This window comes from Diabrotica virgifera, chromosome 9 (assembly GCF_917563875.1).
Source record: "Diabrotica virgifera virgifera chromosome 9, PGI_DIABVI_V3a".
Lineage (NCBI taxonomy): Eukaryota > Metazoa > Arthropoda > Insecta > Coleoptera > Chrysomelidae > Diabrotica > Diabrotica virgifera.
Genome location: NC_065451.1, coordinates 162,938,178 through 162,957,373, shown reverse-complemented (window position 1 = coordinate 162,957,373; position 19,196 = coordinate 162,938,178). Strand labels below are relative to the sequence as shown.

The window sequence follows — 19,196 nt, the reverse complement described above, 5'->3', positions numbered from 1 at the left end:
TTGATCACTGTTCAGCGGAAATGGTGGTTCGTGATTGTCGATGAAGGTTTTGGCAGGTTTTATCATGGAGAAAATTGATACATTCGAATACGTTTCTTCAAGTTTAGATGTCTTTGGCTTCTTTCGAGTTGCTGTATATTTTGGTACTATAAATACTGTAGACTTTCGTCTATTGAAAAACTAATAACAGGAAGGGATACTAGATTCAGGGAATCGATTAAAGCAGAAACTGTGCGTGTTAAAGGTAAGTATATTATTTTTATAAAAATATTTTCACATATTATTATTATAACTATAAACAACAATTAACATGAGTTATCATCATCATGAGAAAATGTTGGGGGATAAGACCCTACCGAAATTGATGGTGAAGGTGATGATGGCATCATTAGGGTAGCACACTCTCCACTATCATTTTGATGTAAAAATGATAGAGGTAATGGTTGACTTTGCGTTTCCAAAATTTGTTCTAATTCTAGTCGTTGAACTAGGTTGAAAATTTTGCTTTCTGCGATATTCCGATGATATGGAGTAAACATTTTGACTTTGGCAGCAATGCTCTGAAAAAATGCATCAGTTGCCTCCGGTGTTGAAACCCCACGATTATCTTCAGTTTCTTGTTTTCGAATAAAATATTTTATCTGTTCTGAATTTGCAGAAGCCTCCTGGTTTGTTACTTTTGAAGCTTTTTTGTTGGAAATTATATTTGGCTTCTTTATTGGAGTCGATTCAGTTTCACTTATGGATGATAATGTTTGGAGCGAAGAATTCATTCGACTTGTACCATCTGAAGAATCTTCGATATTACTGACTTTGTCTCTTTGACGTACGTATGGTTCCAAAAAACTCATTTCAACGTCATATCGCCATTTTTTTGTTTGTTGACTAGCTTTCCCAGATTTTGTAGTTTTGTTTTTACTTTTTCTCCATTGATCTCGAAGCTGATACCATCTTGCTTTACATGCAGACCCTACAAATGACAACATTTAGTAATTGATAGATTCGACCGTTACTTGATGGAAGTTCATTTTATCTAACAATAAAACATTGAAAACGTTTGTTTTCTATACTTCCACAAAATTTATTACAACTATGTGACTACAGGTGTTTCGGAAGAGTGCCTTTCTCAAGTGATTTAGATTACTATGGGTTTGGCTTTTTAAAGTCTTTAACTGAAGAGGTTGAGGAGTGGAGAGCTGTTTGTCTCGAGTTAGTCATTCAGAATTATATCTGTATTTTACAATTTATTAATTCCCATAGATTCTAATAAAGATAGTTTAAGGCCTTTATTTTGAATATGCAGAATTTGAAACTGTTCATTAAAAGAATGATTATGATCTAGAAGGTGAAGTGCGTATGTTTATATACGCCTGTATTACGCAATAAGGCCTGTAGTTTCTTTTTATACAGCTCCATCATATAAACTTTCAAAAAAACTGTCAGATATTATTACAGAATACACTAAATTTTCACCTAAATTCACCGTAAAAAATACACTAGAACTAGTTAATAAAATACAGCATTTTCAAGACTAATCTCATTTAACGTAAAAAATCTTTTTCCTAGTGTTCCTCCTACAGAAACTTTTGGTATAGTTAAAAATCTTTTAGACCATAATAGTAGAAATCCGATCATTGCATCTAAAATTTTACACCTTCTTGAAATTTGCATAAATCAAGACTATTTTGAATTCAATAATCAAATATACACAAACTCACACAAAAACAGTGCAGGATTTATTATGGGTAATCCTCTAAGCCCATAGCTATCAGATATATTTATGCACTAGCTTGAAACAACAATTTCTAAACATCCCGTATTTAAACAGTTTTTATATTGGTGGAGATACGTGGATGATATACTAGTATGCTTTATAGGAACTAACAGGCAACTTGACCAATTTCTATCATACCTACATTCATTCACTTCATAGTAATATTGAGTTTACAATAGAAACAGAACAGAATAAGTCCATAAACTTTCTAGATGTAACAATTACCAGACTACACAACAAACATGAGTTCTCCGTATATCATAAACCTACCAATACTGACACAACTATACATAACACAAATTAGCCGCCTACCATAACATGATAAATAGACTGACAGAAATTCCCATGTCAAAAAATAACTCCGAAATAAAACTGAACATCATTAAACAAATAGCAGTAAACAATGACTATAACGAACAAACAATTAATAAAATTTTAAACCAAAAACTCCATAAGAAAGCCCTGAAATTAGTCTATTCACCACCACAGAAAGAACCCAGTACTTTCTGCTCCATCACATATACTGGCAAGATAACAACAAAAATAGCCAGATACATAAAAAAGAAAGAAATAACACCAGCTTTCAAAACTAACAACAACTTAAGCAAATATATTAAGAACAATAAGAGCCGAAAGAGAAAACAACTACAGAGTGGTGTTTATAAACTAACTTGTGGTGTATAAACTGTCCGAAAACTTACATCGGTCAAACTGGCAGAACCTTTGACAAACGGATAGCAGAACACAAAAGGGCTTTCAACAATAGAAAAACAGACACTTCAACATACGCACTTCACCTTCTAGATCATAATCATTCCTTTAATGAACAGTTTCAAATTCTGCATATTCAAAATAAAGGCCTTAAACTATCTTTATTAGAATCTATGGAAATTAATAAAATGAAAATAAAGATATAATTCTGAATGACCAACTCGAGACAAACAGCTCTTCAATCTCTTCAGTTAAAGACTTTAAAAAGACAAACCCATAGTAATCTAAATCACTTGAGAAAGGCACTCTGCCGAAACAGCTGTAGTCACATAGTTGTAATAAATTTTGTGGAAGTATAGAAAATAAACGTTTTTAGTGTTTTATTGTTAGACAACATTTAGTGTTTCTTATTTATGAGCGTTTTAGTATATACTTTTTATTTCAGGTTTTTAGCAACTGGAGATTCCTTTCGAACAATAGCATTCAGCAATATATTGGGACATTCAACAGTATGTTCAATCGTTAAAGACGTTTGTGAAGCAATAGTCCAAACTATGTTACGGAAAACAATTCCACCACTAACAACTGATGACTGGAGAAGCAGAAGAAGAGTGCAAACGACTATTGGAATATTTGGAATTTTCCTAATGGACAATTGATGGGAAACACGTTGTAATAAAAGCTCCTGCTAATTCCGGCTCCCAGTTTTTTAATTATAAAAAAACTTGTTCGATTGTTGATATCGGATCGTATGATAAAAATAGACAAAGAGTGACGGAGGATTTTCGCTCATTCTAATTTAGGAAAGTCTATAGAAAGAGGAAATTGAAATCAGACGTGGAGTAACACAGGGATGCGTGTTGTCGCCAATTCTTTTTAATGCCTACTCAGAGGAGATCTTGAAAAATGCTCTTGAGGGTGAAACAGCTAGAATAAAGGTAAATGGAGGTCCCATTAACAACATTAGATATGCGGATGACACTGTTATCTTAGCTGAAAATATTGGGGATCTTCAGAGGCTGGTGACCAGAATAGCAGAGTTTGGACAAGAATACGGGCTAACAATGAATGACAAGAAGACTAAGTTTATGAGAATATCGAAAACTCAAAGAAATAACGAAAATCTCTTCATAAACAGAGCCAATTTCGAACAAGTCGACCAATATGCATACCTTGGAACAACGATCAACTTCACAGGAGATTACTTACAGGAAATCAAAGTCAGAATAGAAAAGGCTAGAGCAAATTTTAACAAAATGAGAAAAGTGCTCTGCACAAGAGATTGGAAGTTGGAGCTAAGAGTTAGGTTGGCTAGGTGCTACGTTTTCTCGACTTTGTTTTATGGAATGGAAGCTTGGACCTTGAATGCTGCATCAATGAAAAAACTAGAATCATTCGAGCTGTGGGTGTACAGAAGAATTCTGAAAATATCGTGGAGAGAACACGTCACAAACAAAGAGGTTCTGAGAAAGATGAATAAAGAAATGGAAATCCTAAATACCATCAAAATAAGAAAATTGGAATATCTCGGACATATTACACGTGGAGAGAGATACAGCTTGCTCCAATTGATTATGCAGGGAAAGATTCAAGGAAAGAGAAGCATAGGGAGACGCAGAATATCGTGGCTGCGCAACCTGAGAGAGTGGTACGGATGTACATCAAAAAATGAACTTTTCAGAGCAGCCGTCTTTAAAATACGAATAGCTATGATGATTGGCGACCTCCGTCGCGGAGATGGCACTTAAAGAAGAAGAAGATAGAAAAAGGTGATTTTAATATTCCTGACCTAAAAAAGTTTCCAGGCTCAGATCAGCTCATGCCCTCTGTCATAGTAGGAGATGAGGCGTTTCCTTTAAAACCAAATTTATTAAGACCATATTCTTCGGTTCAGCAAAGAGATGATGTAACGAAAAAAATCTTTAATTATAGATTGTCACGTGATCGAAAATGTTCTGAAAATGCTTTCGGTGGGTATACAAAAATTTCAAATTTATAATAAGAGAATGAATGCTGAATCACAATATTATGCTGACAAAATAATTGTTCTCACAATGGTAGGGTAGGTGGGCAACGTATGCTAAATTTGCAGTCACTCGAGCGTTATGGGGACCTATTGGGTTGTGATTATTAGGTCCTAAAACCAAAAAAAGTTTAGTAAAATTTTCCATTTTAGTGGGACCTTTCCATTTTTTAATTTAATTTTCCATTTCCAACAATCGTTTTTTCCGATTATAGCGCCATCTATCCATAATTCTAAAAAATGACTCGAATAAAAGTTGCTTATTTTTAAGTAAAGAATCCAAGTCTGTAACAAAAATTTGGGGGTTCCATTTAAGATTGTAAAGTAACCACCCACCCGACCTCCGTGGGGGTCGTGTTTGGTACCATTCGAAAGATTTTTCAAAAGCATCTTGAAAGTGTATTTTGCAGTTTTTCGATCTGATGTTCATTTTGCGAAATATCTCGGGGTTTGTATTTAAAATTAAAAAAAAAACATGCCATTTATATGCCATTAGATTGAAAACTTAGTTTTTTACTAGCAGTTGCCGCTAGGGCATCTATGCCATTTCGTTCGTTGCAATCCGTGACTGCACGCCGGGGCTTGTTTTGGTTGGATCAGAGAGAGCAGCATATTATGTGCCTCCTGATGAAAGACTAATAAGTTTAGAAACCGGTAGAGGTGCTTGATGCACTCTCTGATTGGACTAGAATATGATGCGGCTGTATTTTCTTTTTGCAACGAAATTGAAAATGGTTATTCATTTTTGATTAAAATTTTAAATTTACCACCACTCCTCTCCGTGGGGGATTATGTTTAGTACCATTCGATAAATTTTTGAAAAATACTGAACACGAATCTTTTAGTTTTTCGCTCTGACGTTCATTTCGCGAAATACTCGCTTTTTTCTTGTGAAACTTTGTGACTCACCCATTTCCGTACGCCCCGCTCAAATCTTCAGATTTTTTAAATTTACTCTCTTTTGCATGTAATTACCTAACCTTATCTTAATCTGACAATTTCGAGTATTTTTAAGGATATAGTTTTTTTTCGGGCCCCCCTTAACGAAGTTCCTTGTGTTAAGAGTCAATATATGGTAGAGGTACATATGCAGGGTACCATGTGTCTCCCCATATGATAATCTGACGTGCTCGAGTAACTGCAAAAATCCCAGCTTGGGCTCCCCTACCACAACTTGTATTTTATATTATCAGAAATGACAATTAGTCCAAGTAATGAAGCTTAAAATAGGACAAAACCTCGCAATTTTTACAGAATGGATCGATTTGCTTGAAAATTTGAGAATAACTAGTGGATAGTCCAAGGATATTTTGACATATTATGTCAAAAAATCATAATTTAAAAATAAAAATCCTGAAATTTATTTAACGTTTCGATTTTCACTCCTGAAATCGTTTTCAAAAATGAAAAATTAATTAAGTTTGAAAATTCCGGAGATCTAAAAAAATCACGGTATGAAAATCTTTCCTAGAATTTTCAAACTTAGATAATTTCTTTTTTATTTTTGGGAACTACTTGCGGAGTGGAAGTCGAAACGTCAAACATAATTAAGAAATTTAAATTTTATTACACCAATATTTGTGGCTCAATCCCATATAAACATAATACTTAAGCGTAGAGTAATTCTAGGGGAACAAGCGGGGATTTTTGCAGTTACTCGAACGTGTCAGAAAATCACATGGGGAGAAACCTTGTACCCTGTAAATGTACCGCTACCATATATTGTCTCTTAACCCATTACTGCATTAGTCCATGTGGTGAGACCGCTCCCGTCTGGAAAAATTTCTGATTCGGTTTCTTTGTGGATTCCTATTCAAAAATGTCCCCTTTAAATAAATCTGAAGGGTGCCGGTCGGAATTTTTGGGCAGAAATTGTTTAAACAATTTTTTTAAACAAATACAAAAGATCACTTTTTTTGCTCCGGAAGATATATTTTTAAGTTTTGTGGGTCATTCTAAACAAGAAAGGTATCTTGTAAATTTTCTCAAAAATTGATAGTTTTCGAGTTATAGGCCATTTAAAATCTGAAAAATGCGAAAATATGCATTTTCGAGGCTTAAAAACATATTTAAATTAATATTTTTGAGGTTGCCAGATACTTAAATTGAAGTTTAAACATTCAGCTTCAAGATTCTGAAGAGTGATCGCGTCTAACCTTAATTTAAACCGTTGTTTTGTAATTGTTAAATTATGCATGTTCATCCGATTTTTTTACCGGTGCGGCTCGCTCTATTTCAAAAATCTCCTATTTTCCTCCGAAAAATATTTTTTCTAGATTCTTTGGGACATTGTAAATAAAATAAGTTTCTTGACATTTTTCTCAAAAGTTGATAGTTTTAAAGTTATAAGCGATTTAAAATCCGAAAATGCGTTTGTTGGCACTTTATCCGAAAATGCGGCACAGAGCGCGCCGCACCGGCAAAAAAATCGAATAAACACGCATATCATAAATAACTATTAAAAATCTATCGAAGGACATCAAACACGACCACCCACGGAGGTAGAGTGGGGGATTACTTTAAAATCTTAAATAGGAGCCCTCATATTTTATTGCAGATTTGGATTCCTTACGTGAAAAGAAGTAACTTTTATTCGAGACTTTTTTCAAATGAAAAATTAAATTAAAAAATGGAAAGGTCCCACTAAATTGGAAAACTTAACTTTCTTTGGTTTTAGGACCTAATCTTCACAACCCAAGCAAGCAAGCAAGCATAGTGATTTAACCCAGCCTGAGAGACTTGCTCACCCCTAGAGAATGACATTCGGGTGATACAATTCATTGGGGCGAGGAGGATTAACTCCCGTAAGCAGGAATCACTCCACCCCGCTTCAATGCTCCAGACCATCCACTTACCCCCCGATAGCACTCTGATGCGCTATAGGGGCTCTCAATCAGCAAAGTGCTTATCATATGGGAGTCTTTGGTACACGGACTCCCATATGAAATCCTACCCCGATCAATGCAGGCCAGCGTGAGGCGCTCTATTCCCGCTATCTCTAGTGACTTATCTTCGATCCTTGCTCGGGCGCCGAGTCCCCGCTCTGGGCTATGTCCAGTTCGGCGACTCGGCGCTCGAGGATGTGGGCCCCTCATGCCCGTTTTTTGGGTTTTGTTACTAATATTTTTTTGTGGCTTTCGCCTATTGTTAATATTTTATTGATTTGTTTAGTGGCTGAAGCCGTTTTGAAGTTTTTTGTATATTTTTTTTGAGGGATGTCTGAAAATTATAAAAATCAACATTAATAAATATAATGAGATGCCAAAGGTGAGCAAGTTGTCTTCTTTTGATAGAGCTACGATTATCTAGCCTTTATTATATATTTACTAATATTTGTTATTTGGGTCTCCTATGTTTCCATCTATGGTACACATCATACCTTAATATCTCTTGCAAGATTCGGTTTGGGTGGTCTTCTAGCTCAGCAAATTTTGTTCTGGCTTTTTCTTCCATAATATCCAGTACTCTTATTTGTTTTAGGTCTCTAAATAAGAACCGTTCGGCGACGTATCTGGGCACGTTTGCAGCTTCTCTGAGGCTTCACAACCCAATAGGTCCCCATAACGCCCAAGTAACTGCAAATTTAATGTACTGGCCTCCCCTACTATAAGTCTGGTTTTCTCAATCTACTTTAAATTAGAGTGGAAACAACTTTCATATTCAGTTGTGTAGACAAAAATAACTTCTTCCGAGACATCCAGTAGGGCAAGGAAAGGTATATTGGGGATAAAATTGAAAAATACTAATAATATAGGAATTTGACAACTAAGCAAGAAATAAGTTTTGCTTTATTATGTTACTTATTATTTGAAGTAAATGTTTAGAAGAGTTAATTTAACAAAAAATTATTAATAATGATATTAAATGTCACATTGACATACAAACTTATGTTAGGTAAGTTGGTGACACGGTAAGGTATATTGGTGATAGTGGTTAGAAAATTTGGTGAAACAACAGCAATTTAAGGAATATAACTTACCTTGGCTAAATCACGAATTCAATGAAGCTTTTTTTTATTGGTAATTGGTTTATTGAATGGTTTTATAAAGTTTTATAAAGAAAACAGAAATTATTCCAATAAATATGTAACCGTCTCTCATATTCAATAAGAAATGGCTCCACTGTCGACTGTCGCACAACGCAACGGTCAAAACAGTCTGTTTACTAAAAGCGAGTGCCCGCATTACGAAATCGTAATATGTTTGTCCTGCTTTTAAGGGTCGTTTAAACACAGCGATAAATCAAACAACTTATCAAGGTCAATCGAGTTGTTGCAACTTATCATTGTGTGTAAACGGTGCATCGCACAACTTATCAAAGTTGGAGTTGGGTTGAAGGTGGTATCGCATTGAATCGCAGCGTCTAAACAGCGTTTCAACTTGTCATCACAACTAGTTGCTGTGACTTATCGTTGTGTTTAAACGACGCTTTAAGCGTCGTTTAAACACAACGACAAGTCACAGCAACTAGTTGTGATGACAAGTTGAAACGCTGTTTAGACGCTGCGATTCAATGCGATACCACCTTCAACCCAACTCCAACTTTGATAAGTTGTGCGATGCACCGTTTACACACAATGATAAGTTGCAACAACTCGATTGACCTTGATAAGTTGTTTGATTTATCGCTGTGTTTAAACGATCCTTTACACTCGTAACAACTTACTAGCGCTTTGTCATGAATGTGCTTGCATAGAAAACTGCGTGGTAATCTGATTAAAAATTATCACCAAATTACTTGTGTCACCAATATACATTTCCTTACCCTATCATAGTTACTAGTGCAGCCGATATGTGAAACAATTGTGCATTTAATGATAGAAGCAGGCCCGGCCCCAGGGGTGGGCGAACTGGGCGGCTGCCCAGGGCGGAAAATTCAGGGGCGGAAAATTTTAGATGACAGCCAATTTTTGAAATTGAACAAATAATAACTTATGTTTTTAATATTATAAAAAATCAATATTATGAACAAGAGCGGCAAAAATGCAACTGTAAAAACGAAAATTAAGTAAGTGAAATAATAACAATTGCAAGGTTCAGAATTGCAATTCGACGGAAAATCGACAACACCGTCTTCTTCTTCATCGTATCAGAATAGTAGGATCAGAACTAAACTAAATTCACTGAAATCCACTTAAAATTAACTTTACTGAAAATTGGTATAATAATTAGAAACATATGGCTGAAGCTTTGTCCAGCCACGCTAAGTCTCCAGCATCTACAGTCACAGCGACAGTGGGTAGAACTAGCAATTAGACTAGAATAGGGCAAAATCATAGATGAAGAAACACAAAAAGTTCTAAATTCAGAAACTGGTCATCGGAAAAATGTAATAAAACGACTTATATCAATAATACAGTTCTTAGCACATCAGTGTCATCCAAATGAGGGGCGATTCTGATAAACATTTTCATCACAACAATGGTAAATTTTTTAAGCTTTTTGAACTTTTTAAAAATTTTGATTCTGTGTTACAAGAGCACATTAGGAGAATAACTAATGGGAGTAACAAGCAGCATCACTACTTGGGAAAACGTATTCAAAACGAAATTATTCAGCTCCTCTATGACCAAATCAAAAATAAAATTTTAAACTTTTTGAAATCAGCAAAGCATTAAAGTATAATTTTAGATTGTATATCTGATATCACTGGGGTGAAACAGATGACTATTGTTGTACATTTTGTCGAATTGGGTTCTTGTTCACAAAGTGTTAAAATTGAAGAAAATTTTCTTGGATTTGTGCATGTAGTGGAAACCACTGGCTTGGGACTTACGGAGTCCCAGAATGAACTAAGAATACCTTTGGAAGATATAAGAGGACAAGGGTATGATAATGGGGCAAGCATGGAAGAGAAGAAGTTGGGAGCTCAAAACAGAATTTTGAAAATGAATCCTAGAGCACTGTTTGTCCCATTTTCTAGCCATTCACTTGATTTAGTCGTGAACGATGCTGCTAAAGCCTCACAGTTTCCAGTTTCTTTCTTTTCCTTAGTGACAAAATTTACAACTTTTTCTCAGCATCTAATAGTCATCATTGGACTATGCTGAAAAATCATATTTCTAACCTAACATTGAAACATTTGTCCGAAACTACATGTAGATATGGAAAAGTAGAATAATTGATGCAATTACTCCCATTGGAGAGCAAATTGAAGCAATTTACGATGCTCTTGTAGAAATCACTGTGAATAAAAACAACGATAAAATGGTTGCTCATGAGGCAAGCTGTTTGGCAAATCAAATCCGTGATTTTACTTTTATTTGCTCTGTGGTAATATGGCATGACATTTAACTTCACATCAACGTAGTCGCATATGCAGAGTATTGATATGGGAGCGTATCAAGCTATCAGTTTATTAGAAAAATCGGAAATCCATTTGAAGTCTCTCGGAAGTGATTTAAAATTCCAGGGCTATTTGACAGACGCAAAAGGGCTCATCAAAGTTAGAAATTGAGAATCCGAAAAGGAGGCTGAAGATGAAAGTATGGATATAGATCCAGATACACGATATAAAGTTGAATTCTATTTAAAAATAATAGACACAACCGTTAATGCGTTAAGTGATAGATTTCAGCAAGTTAAGAGCCATGGTGAAATTTTTGAGTTTTTGGGTATATCAAGGGGGAGGGGCGGCGGTCGCCGATCTTGTCCAGGGAGGCAAAATCCCTAGGGCCGGGCCTGGATAGAAGCATATGATTTGGACCACATATACTACACATATAAAGGTTCAAATTTAGATACAAGGCCATCTCAGATTTTGCCTTTTACAAAAATGGCAAAAATTCAAAATGGCGACTATACATATGTGACTAATAGCACGATAACTTTTGAACGAATAGTCCAATTTCAACCAAATTTGGTATATAGGTTCTTTTTTGATGTATAAGATCAAGGTATTGAATCGGAAGAATCGGTTTACCAAAAGTTGTGTTTTTCGTGGTTTTTATGTAAAAATATGTTGTTTTTTTAATTCTTTCACCCTGTATATATTAATTCCTCAAAAAGGTAATAACGCCAATGAAAAGAGCATAAAAATATTTTTTAGGAAATATTTTGAACTTTTTAGTAATGTTAATTACCATTTAATAAATGCATAACGTATCTTCACATGTACTTATGTGCGACAGACTCGTGCAAATATTATAAGAGTTATTGTGCATTTAATGGTGGAAGCATATAATTTGGACCACATATACTACACATATAAAGGTTCGAATTTAGATATAAGACCATCTCAGATTTTGCCCTTTACAGAAATGACGAGCATTCAAAATGGCGACTATATATATGTGATTAATAGCGCGATAACTTTTAAACGAAAAGTCTGCATCAGCCAAAAATTTGGCATCAATGTTCTTTTTTGATGAATAATATCGAGGTCTTGAACCGGAAGAATCGGCTTACCAGAAGTTGTGTGTTTACTGTTTTTTTATTTAAAAATATGTTGTTTTTGTTTCAATTCTTTCACCCTGTATATATTAATTTTTCAAAAAATAATACCGAAATTGAAAAGAGAGTAAAAATATTTTTAAGGAAATATTTTGAACTTTTTAGTTATGTTAATTACCATTTAATAAATGCATAACGTATCTTCACATGTACCTATGTGCAGCAGATTCATTTGAATGCCCGCCATTTTTGTAAAAGACAAAATATGAGATGGCCTCATATCTAAATTTGAATCTTTGTATATGTAGTGTGTGTTGTCCAAATTATATGATTCTACCATTAAATGCACAATAAATCTTATATTATTTGCACGAATCTGCCGCACATAGGTTCATAGGTATGGTTTGTTCAACAGTAAATGGTTTGAGTTCAATTAGCGCGGTCGTAAATATTATTAAATTTATCTGACCTGGCACATTGTTAAGACCCACCCGGAGAGATAAGCCACCGAGGTAGACAGAGTTTGTCTTTTGCAATTAACACTGACTAGACGGTACCCCCATAATAAAGCCTAAAATAAATTTTACCTGAAACCGGACCTTTTATACTATTATCGGTTAATCCGGGCTGTTTATAGTGGTAACTAATTGAACTTAACCATTTACTGTTTAACATACCATACATCTGAAGATACGTTATGCATTTATTAATTGGTAATTAACATTACTAAAGAGTTTGAAATATTTCCTAAAAAATATTTTTACGCTCTTTTCAACGCCGGTATTACCTTTTTGAAAAATTAATATATACAGGGCGAAAGAATTAAAAAAATAAACAACATATTTTTACATAAAAAAAAAACACGAAAAACACAACTTCTGGTAAACCGATTCTTCCGGTCTAAGACCTTGATCTTTTACGTCAAAAAAGAAACCTATATACTGTTACAAGTTCTTTACAATACTTTATTTAAACTCCAATACAATATTACAATACGTTAACAACTTGAACAAACTGACAACTTTAAATACTCAAAATCTCAAAATACAACTGAACTATCAAATGTCAAACACAATGTTTATATAGTTTTCTGACGTTTTAGACGTCACCAGACATTTCTGGGTTATTCCATGACATCCAGAACATTCTCGTACGTGACTACTTCTTCTTTCACGTCGAGGGACTCTTTCTATGTAGGAACAATCTACGGAACTGTCATAACACTGCTCCCTCCTTTATAGTTATTCGCCTCGAATAACTGGTCTATCAGGGTCTGGTTGAAGCCAACAGGGTGGATCAGTTCCATGATATGGGGCTAATCTCTCAATGTGAACTACCTTGGGTTTACTTCTCGCTGAAAACTGGATGCGGTAGACTAGATCATTTATTTTCTTTAAGACGGTGTACGGGCCTTCCCAGTTTCGTTGAAGTTTCGGACAAAGTCCTTTCTTGCGTGTGGGATTGTATAGCCATACTGGGTCACCCCTTTCGAAAATTGTCCCAGTAGCTTGCACATCGAACCTGGACTTGGCTTTATCACTTTGAAGCTTCAAACTTTTACGAGCAAATTCGTGGACTTTTTCCAGTTTTTCTCTTGAGCTTTCTAGGTACGTCAGGGATGAAGGTTCTTCTTCACAGGTAGGCAATTTTCCGAAAATAAGATCTTGAGGAAGCTTCATTTCTCTTCCGGTGATCATCATTGATGGAGAATAACCGGTTGCTTCATGTTCAGAACTTCTGTAGGCTAACAGGAATAGAGGTATTAGGGTATCCCAATCTTTTTGATTATCAGCAACAAACATTGAGAGGTATTGACAAATAGTTCTATTATGTCTTTCGATCATTCCGTCTGATTGTGGGTGGAGAGGCGTAGTTCGAGTTTTCTTAATACCCAAGATTTTCATTAGTTCTTGCCATAATTCGGATTCAAAATTTCGTCCCTGATCAGAATGCAACTCTAAAGGAACTCCATGTCTTGATACGACGTGTGTTATGAATGCTTCCGCTACAGTCGTCGCTTCTTGATTACGAAGAGGTGCAATTTCAGGCCATTTTGAAACATAATCCATTGCAACCATTAAGTACTTGTTTCCTCTCTCTGTCAGCGGGAGTGGACCGAGAATATCTACTGCAAGTCGTTCAAAAGGCTCTCCGGAAAGATATTGTGCCATTTTACCACGACTTCTTGTTCTAGGGCCTTTTCTTCCGTTACATAAATCGCATTTCTTACACCATTCTTCTACATCTGGGCGACAATTGATCCAATAAAATCTGTCTCGAACTCTGGCCAGTGTTCTTTTTACTCCAAACTGTCCTCCAGACAGGCTGCTATGAAGATCTTCCAACACACTTTTAATGTGTGATTTTGGCAGTACCACCTGTTGAACTATACGTACTCCATCGGAACTTTCCCACTTCCGATATAACAAACCATTCGAAAGATGCAAGGATTCCCATTGAGCCCAGTACGCCTTTATAGTTCGACTATATTTAGATATTTCCTGCCAAAGAGGTCTTACTCCATTTTTAAGCCAATCTCGTATAACTCTTAATTCGTTATCTTTCTTTTGACTCTTCTTAATGTTTTCCAGAGAAATCTGGTCATTATCTTCTTGCTGTTCAACTGTGGTCATCCGCAGACTAACTTCTTCGGTTACATTCTCTTTTTGTGCTAGCTGACGTTGGCTTTGAACTTGTAATTCATTTAATGCATTTTGGTATTCTTGCAATTGTTTATTTAACACATTCTTCTCTTTCATCAGTTTTTGACATTCGTTTTCTAGATTGGACTGTGTAGTTTTTGCATTATTTTGAATTACCTTACACTCTTCTTGCAATATTGTCACCTGTTCTCTTAATCTATCTATTTTATTTTTACTAATCGCTAGTTGTTCCTTCAAATGGCTAACTTCAAATTCCAGTGTATTTTCTTCCTTTCTATGGTCAGTTGTAGGAAATCTGTTTCTTAGTGACCATCTACCATCATTTCTAGTGAGACTTTGCGACAGGCTTCTGGATGTCGAACTTGGCGACCTTCTGATCTCATTCTTGTATTCTTCTTTTCGTGCTTGGGATCGGCTTCTGCAATTGGATTTTAGATGTCCCATTCTTCCGCAGTTAAAACATCTTCTGTTTTCATTTCGAGGTTTTTGTTGGATATTTTGTAGTAAGCTTAATATCTGGGATAAAACTAGTTGTTCATTATCTGTGGTAGTGACTTGCTTATTTTCTGTAAATCTTATTTCTTTTAATTGTGGAAGAGATCTAGAAATATTTTTCGCCGCTTCGTACTCCTGAGCTGAGATTAGTGCTTTATCTAGCATTTTGTGGTGTTGTAATCGCAGAGCCTGTTGCATTTCGATATCATGCAGTCCATCTATAAAAGCCTGTATACCGATTTGTTCCAGAAAATCTCTTGGTGCCTGAGGATATGCCAAATGTAATAATCTTTTAATATCGGCTTCAAATTCTTGCAGGCTCTCATTATGTTTTTGATATCGAACTTTCAGCTGACTTTGAAAAACCTGCTTCAGATGTTGTTGGCCATATCTTGTTTCTAAAGCTTGAACAAGTGAGTCATAACTAGGTGAATCCTGAGGAAGAAATTGAAGGACGGTTGCTGCCTGGCCTCGAAGCGACACCACCAAGGAAGCTGCCATTTCTCTCTCAGTCCAGCCATTTGCTCTTGCTGCAGCTTCAAATTGGAAACGATACGTTTCCCATGCTGTTTGGCCATCGAAGGTGGGTGGTTTCAAAATTTTGCTATTTCTGATTGTGCCTGATTCAAGAAGATTTAGGGGATGTGAAGATGAAGGGGCTGTTTCAGATTCGACATTCGTTACTGAAACAATACGAGATAAAGAAGCTTGGGCATCAATTTTTCGTTCTAACATAACTATTTGTCTTTCTAAACTAGATTTTAAATTATCTTGTTGTTGCTTTAAATCATTTTGTTGCTGTTCTAGTTTATTATCTAAATAGTTTTGTTTTTCTTGTAATGTGTCAATTCTACTATTAATTTGACTTACCTCTAATGTAAAATTTTCTTGAATTTGTGACAAACTATTTATTATTTCTACCTCTACTTGTCTACGCCTCTCCTCCTCTTCTTGCCTACGTTTCTCTTCATTTTCTTTCTCTGCTTGCCTACGTTTCTCTTCATTTTCTTTCTCTTCTTGCCTACGTTTCTCTTCATTTTCTTTCTCTGCTTGCCTACGTTTCTCTTTCAACTCTTCCATTTTTAAAAACCATTCTGGTGGTCCGGATGTATCCATTTGTTTCTCGAATTTAGTAGATCTTGTATTGACCATATACAAATTACTTAATGTCTTCTTATCCCACCGCTGTCACCAATGTTACAAGTTCTTTACAATACTTTATTTAAACTCCAATACAATATTACAATACGTTAACAACTTGAACAAACTGACAACTTTAAATACTCAAAATCTCAAAATACAACTGAACTATCAAATGTCAAACACAATGTTTATATAGTTTTCTGACGTTCTAGACGTCACCAGATATTTCTGGGTTATTCCATGACATCCAGAACATTCTCGTACGTGACTACTTCTTCTTTCACGTCGAGGGACTCTTTCTATGTAGGAACAATCTACGGAACTGTCATAACAATACCTTTAGTTGAAATCGGACTTTTAGTTCAAAAGTTATCGTGCTATTAGTCACATATGTATAGACGCCATTTTGAACGCCCGCCATTTTTGTAAAAGGCAAAATCTGAAGTGTCCTCATATCTAAATTTGAACATTTGTATGTGTAGCATATGCGGTCCAAATTATATGCTTCTACTATTAAATTCACAATAATTCTTATAATATTTGCCCGAATCTGCCGCACATAGCTACATGTTAAGATAAGTTATGCATTTATTAAATGGTAATTAACATAACTAAAAAGTTCAAAATATTTCCTAAAAAATATTTTTACGCTTTTTTCAATGGCGGTATTAACTTTTTGAAGAATTAACATATACAGGGTGAAAAAATTGACAAAAGAACAACATATTTTTACATAAAAAATCAGGAAAAACACACCTTCTGGTACACCGATTCTTCCGGTTCAAGAGCTCAATCTTATACACCAAAAAATAGAACCCGTATACCAAATTTGGTTGAAGTTGGACTTTTCGTTCAAAAGGTATCGTGCTTTTAGTCACATATGTATCGTCGCCATTTTGAATGCCCGCCAATTTTGTAAAAGGTAAAATCTGAGATGGCCTCGAATCTAATTTTGAACCTTGATATGTGTAATATGTGTGGTCCAAATTATATGCTTCTATCATTAAATGCACAATTCTTATAATATTTGCACGAATCTGCCGCACTCTATTGAGATTTTGCGTTAGAAATATAAACAAACAAGCAAATAATTTAAAATTTACTTACCAGTGGCATCAAGTTCCTTGGCAATAGCCGACCAAATATTGTCTTTAAATGAATTGTCACAATATTTTTTACTTTCGGAATCATATAAGGCATTATTCTGCCTGACAAGTTTAATCAATTTTTCGTCGTTCATATCTATCTCAACAACTTCGACTGAACCGCTATGTAACAGTATTCCCACTATCCATACCCTACCCGACAAGTCACAGCTGGTCGCAGAAAAAATACGGGACTGAACCCTGAACCGCGAAAAGGGTACCCGAGACCTCGCCGAATACGTGGTCGATATTGAACGCAAGGCTTCGGGAGTGGTAGGTAAACGGAACGGCAAGTCTGTGTGTGTGTGTGTGTTAAGCAGTGGCGTGCTGAAACTTTGCAAGCGGCCCGGTGATTTTATAGAAAAGCGGCCTCCCATCCTTATTTTATTTTCTATTATCAGAATTTTTATTGAAGTTACACATAGTTTCAAAAGTTATGCATCACCCCTCGTGTTCACGATGTTTACGCTTTTATAAATCCGTATCTTTATCACATATTTAATGGGCCTTTCTTATAAAAAATATACCTTTTTTGATTTTTTATTTTATTTGAATACTCATTTAATTGACCTGGTTTTGCCAAGGTGTAAACATTTGAAAAGTTTATTCTGGTGAAATTTTTGAAAACGTGATTAAAAATGAATCGTGCTTTAATTTCTGAGTTGAACCGTATAAGAATTATCGATTTAGTTGAAAAAGGCCATTCACAGCGGTTCGTGTCGGAAAGAGTGGGTGTTTCTCAGAGTGATGTCTCACGGATATGGAATAGGTTCCTGGAGACAAACTCGATACGGAATAGAACTCGGTCTGGTAGACCCCGAGTTACCAATGATCGACAGAATAGATATATTAGAATTTACATCCGTAGAAATTCTTCTATGTCTGTACCAGCCCTCCAAAGAGAATTCAGGCACGCTACAGGAGTCGGAGTATCGTTGGCTACAACAAGAAGAAGAATTTTAGACTCAGGTTTGAGGAGTCGTCGACCAATAAGAGTTCCTCAGCTACAACCTAGACATGTTTTGGACCGCCTCCAGTGGGCTCAAGAACACATACAGCTCCCCCAACAGTTTTGGAATTTTGTGCTTTTTTCAGACGAGACCAGAATCTGTTTAAATAGTGATAACCGTCGAATTCGTGTGTGGCTAGTTGTGCAGCTCTTGTTGACTCTCGCCACACACGAATTCGCCGGTTATCACTATTTAAACAGATTCTGGTCTCGTCTGAAAAAAGCACAAAACTCCAAAACTGTTGGGGGAGCTGTATGTGTTCTTGAGCCCACTGGAGGCGGTCCAAAGCATGTCTAGGTTGTAGCTGAGGAACTCTTATTGGTCGACGACTCCTCAAACCTAAGTCTTAAATTCTTCTTCTTATTGTAGCCAACAATACTCCGACTCCTGTAGAATGTCTGAATTCTCTTTGGAGGGCTGGTAGAGACATAGAAGAATTTTCATCCGTAGAATTTCTACAGATGGAAATTCTGATATATTTATTCTGTCGATCATTGGTAACTCGGGGTCTACCACACTGAGCTCTATTCCGTATCGAGTTTGTCTCCAGGAGCCTATTTCATATCCGTGAGACATCACTCTGAGAAACACTCACTATTTCTGCCACGAACCGCTGTGAATGGCCTTCTTCAACAAAATCGATAATTGGTATACGGTCCACCTCAGAAATTAAAGTACGATTCATTTTTGATCACGTTTTCAAAAATGTCACCAGAATAAATTTTTCAAATTTTTACACCTTGGCAAAACCAGGTCAATTAAATGGGTATTCAAATAAAATAAAAAGCCAAAAAAGGTATATTTTTTATAAAAAAAAGGCCCATTAAATATGTGATAAAGA

The 19,196-nt window shown here is 35.6% G+C and overlaps 1 protein-coding gene across 1 annotated transcript; it reads right to left on the bottom strand.

Moving 5' to 3' along the window:
- Nucleotides 1–847: 847 nt before the first annotated feature.
- Nucleotides 848–17,440, bottom strand: LOC126891565 (uncharacterized). Its single transcript, XM_050660741.1, has 3 exons — nt 17,308–17,440; nt 14,545–15,929; nt 848–970 (listed from the first exon to the last, which is right to left on the bottom strand). Exons 1-3 carry the CDS (start codon nt 17,438–17,440, stop codon nt 848–850), a joined length of 1,641 nt encoding a protein of 546 aa, XP_050516698.1.
- Nucleotides 17,441–19,196: the final 1,756 nt, after the last annotated feature.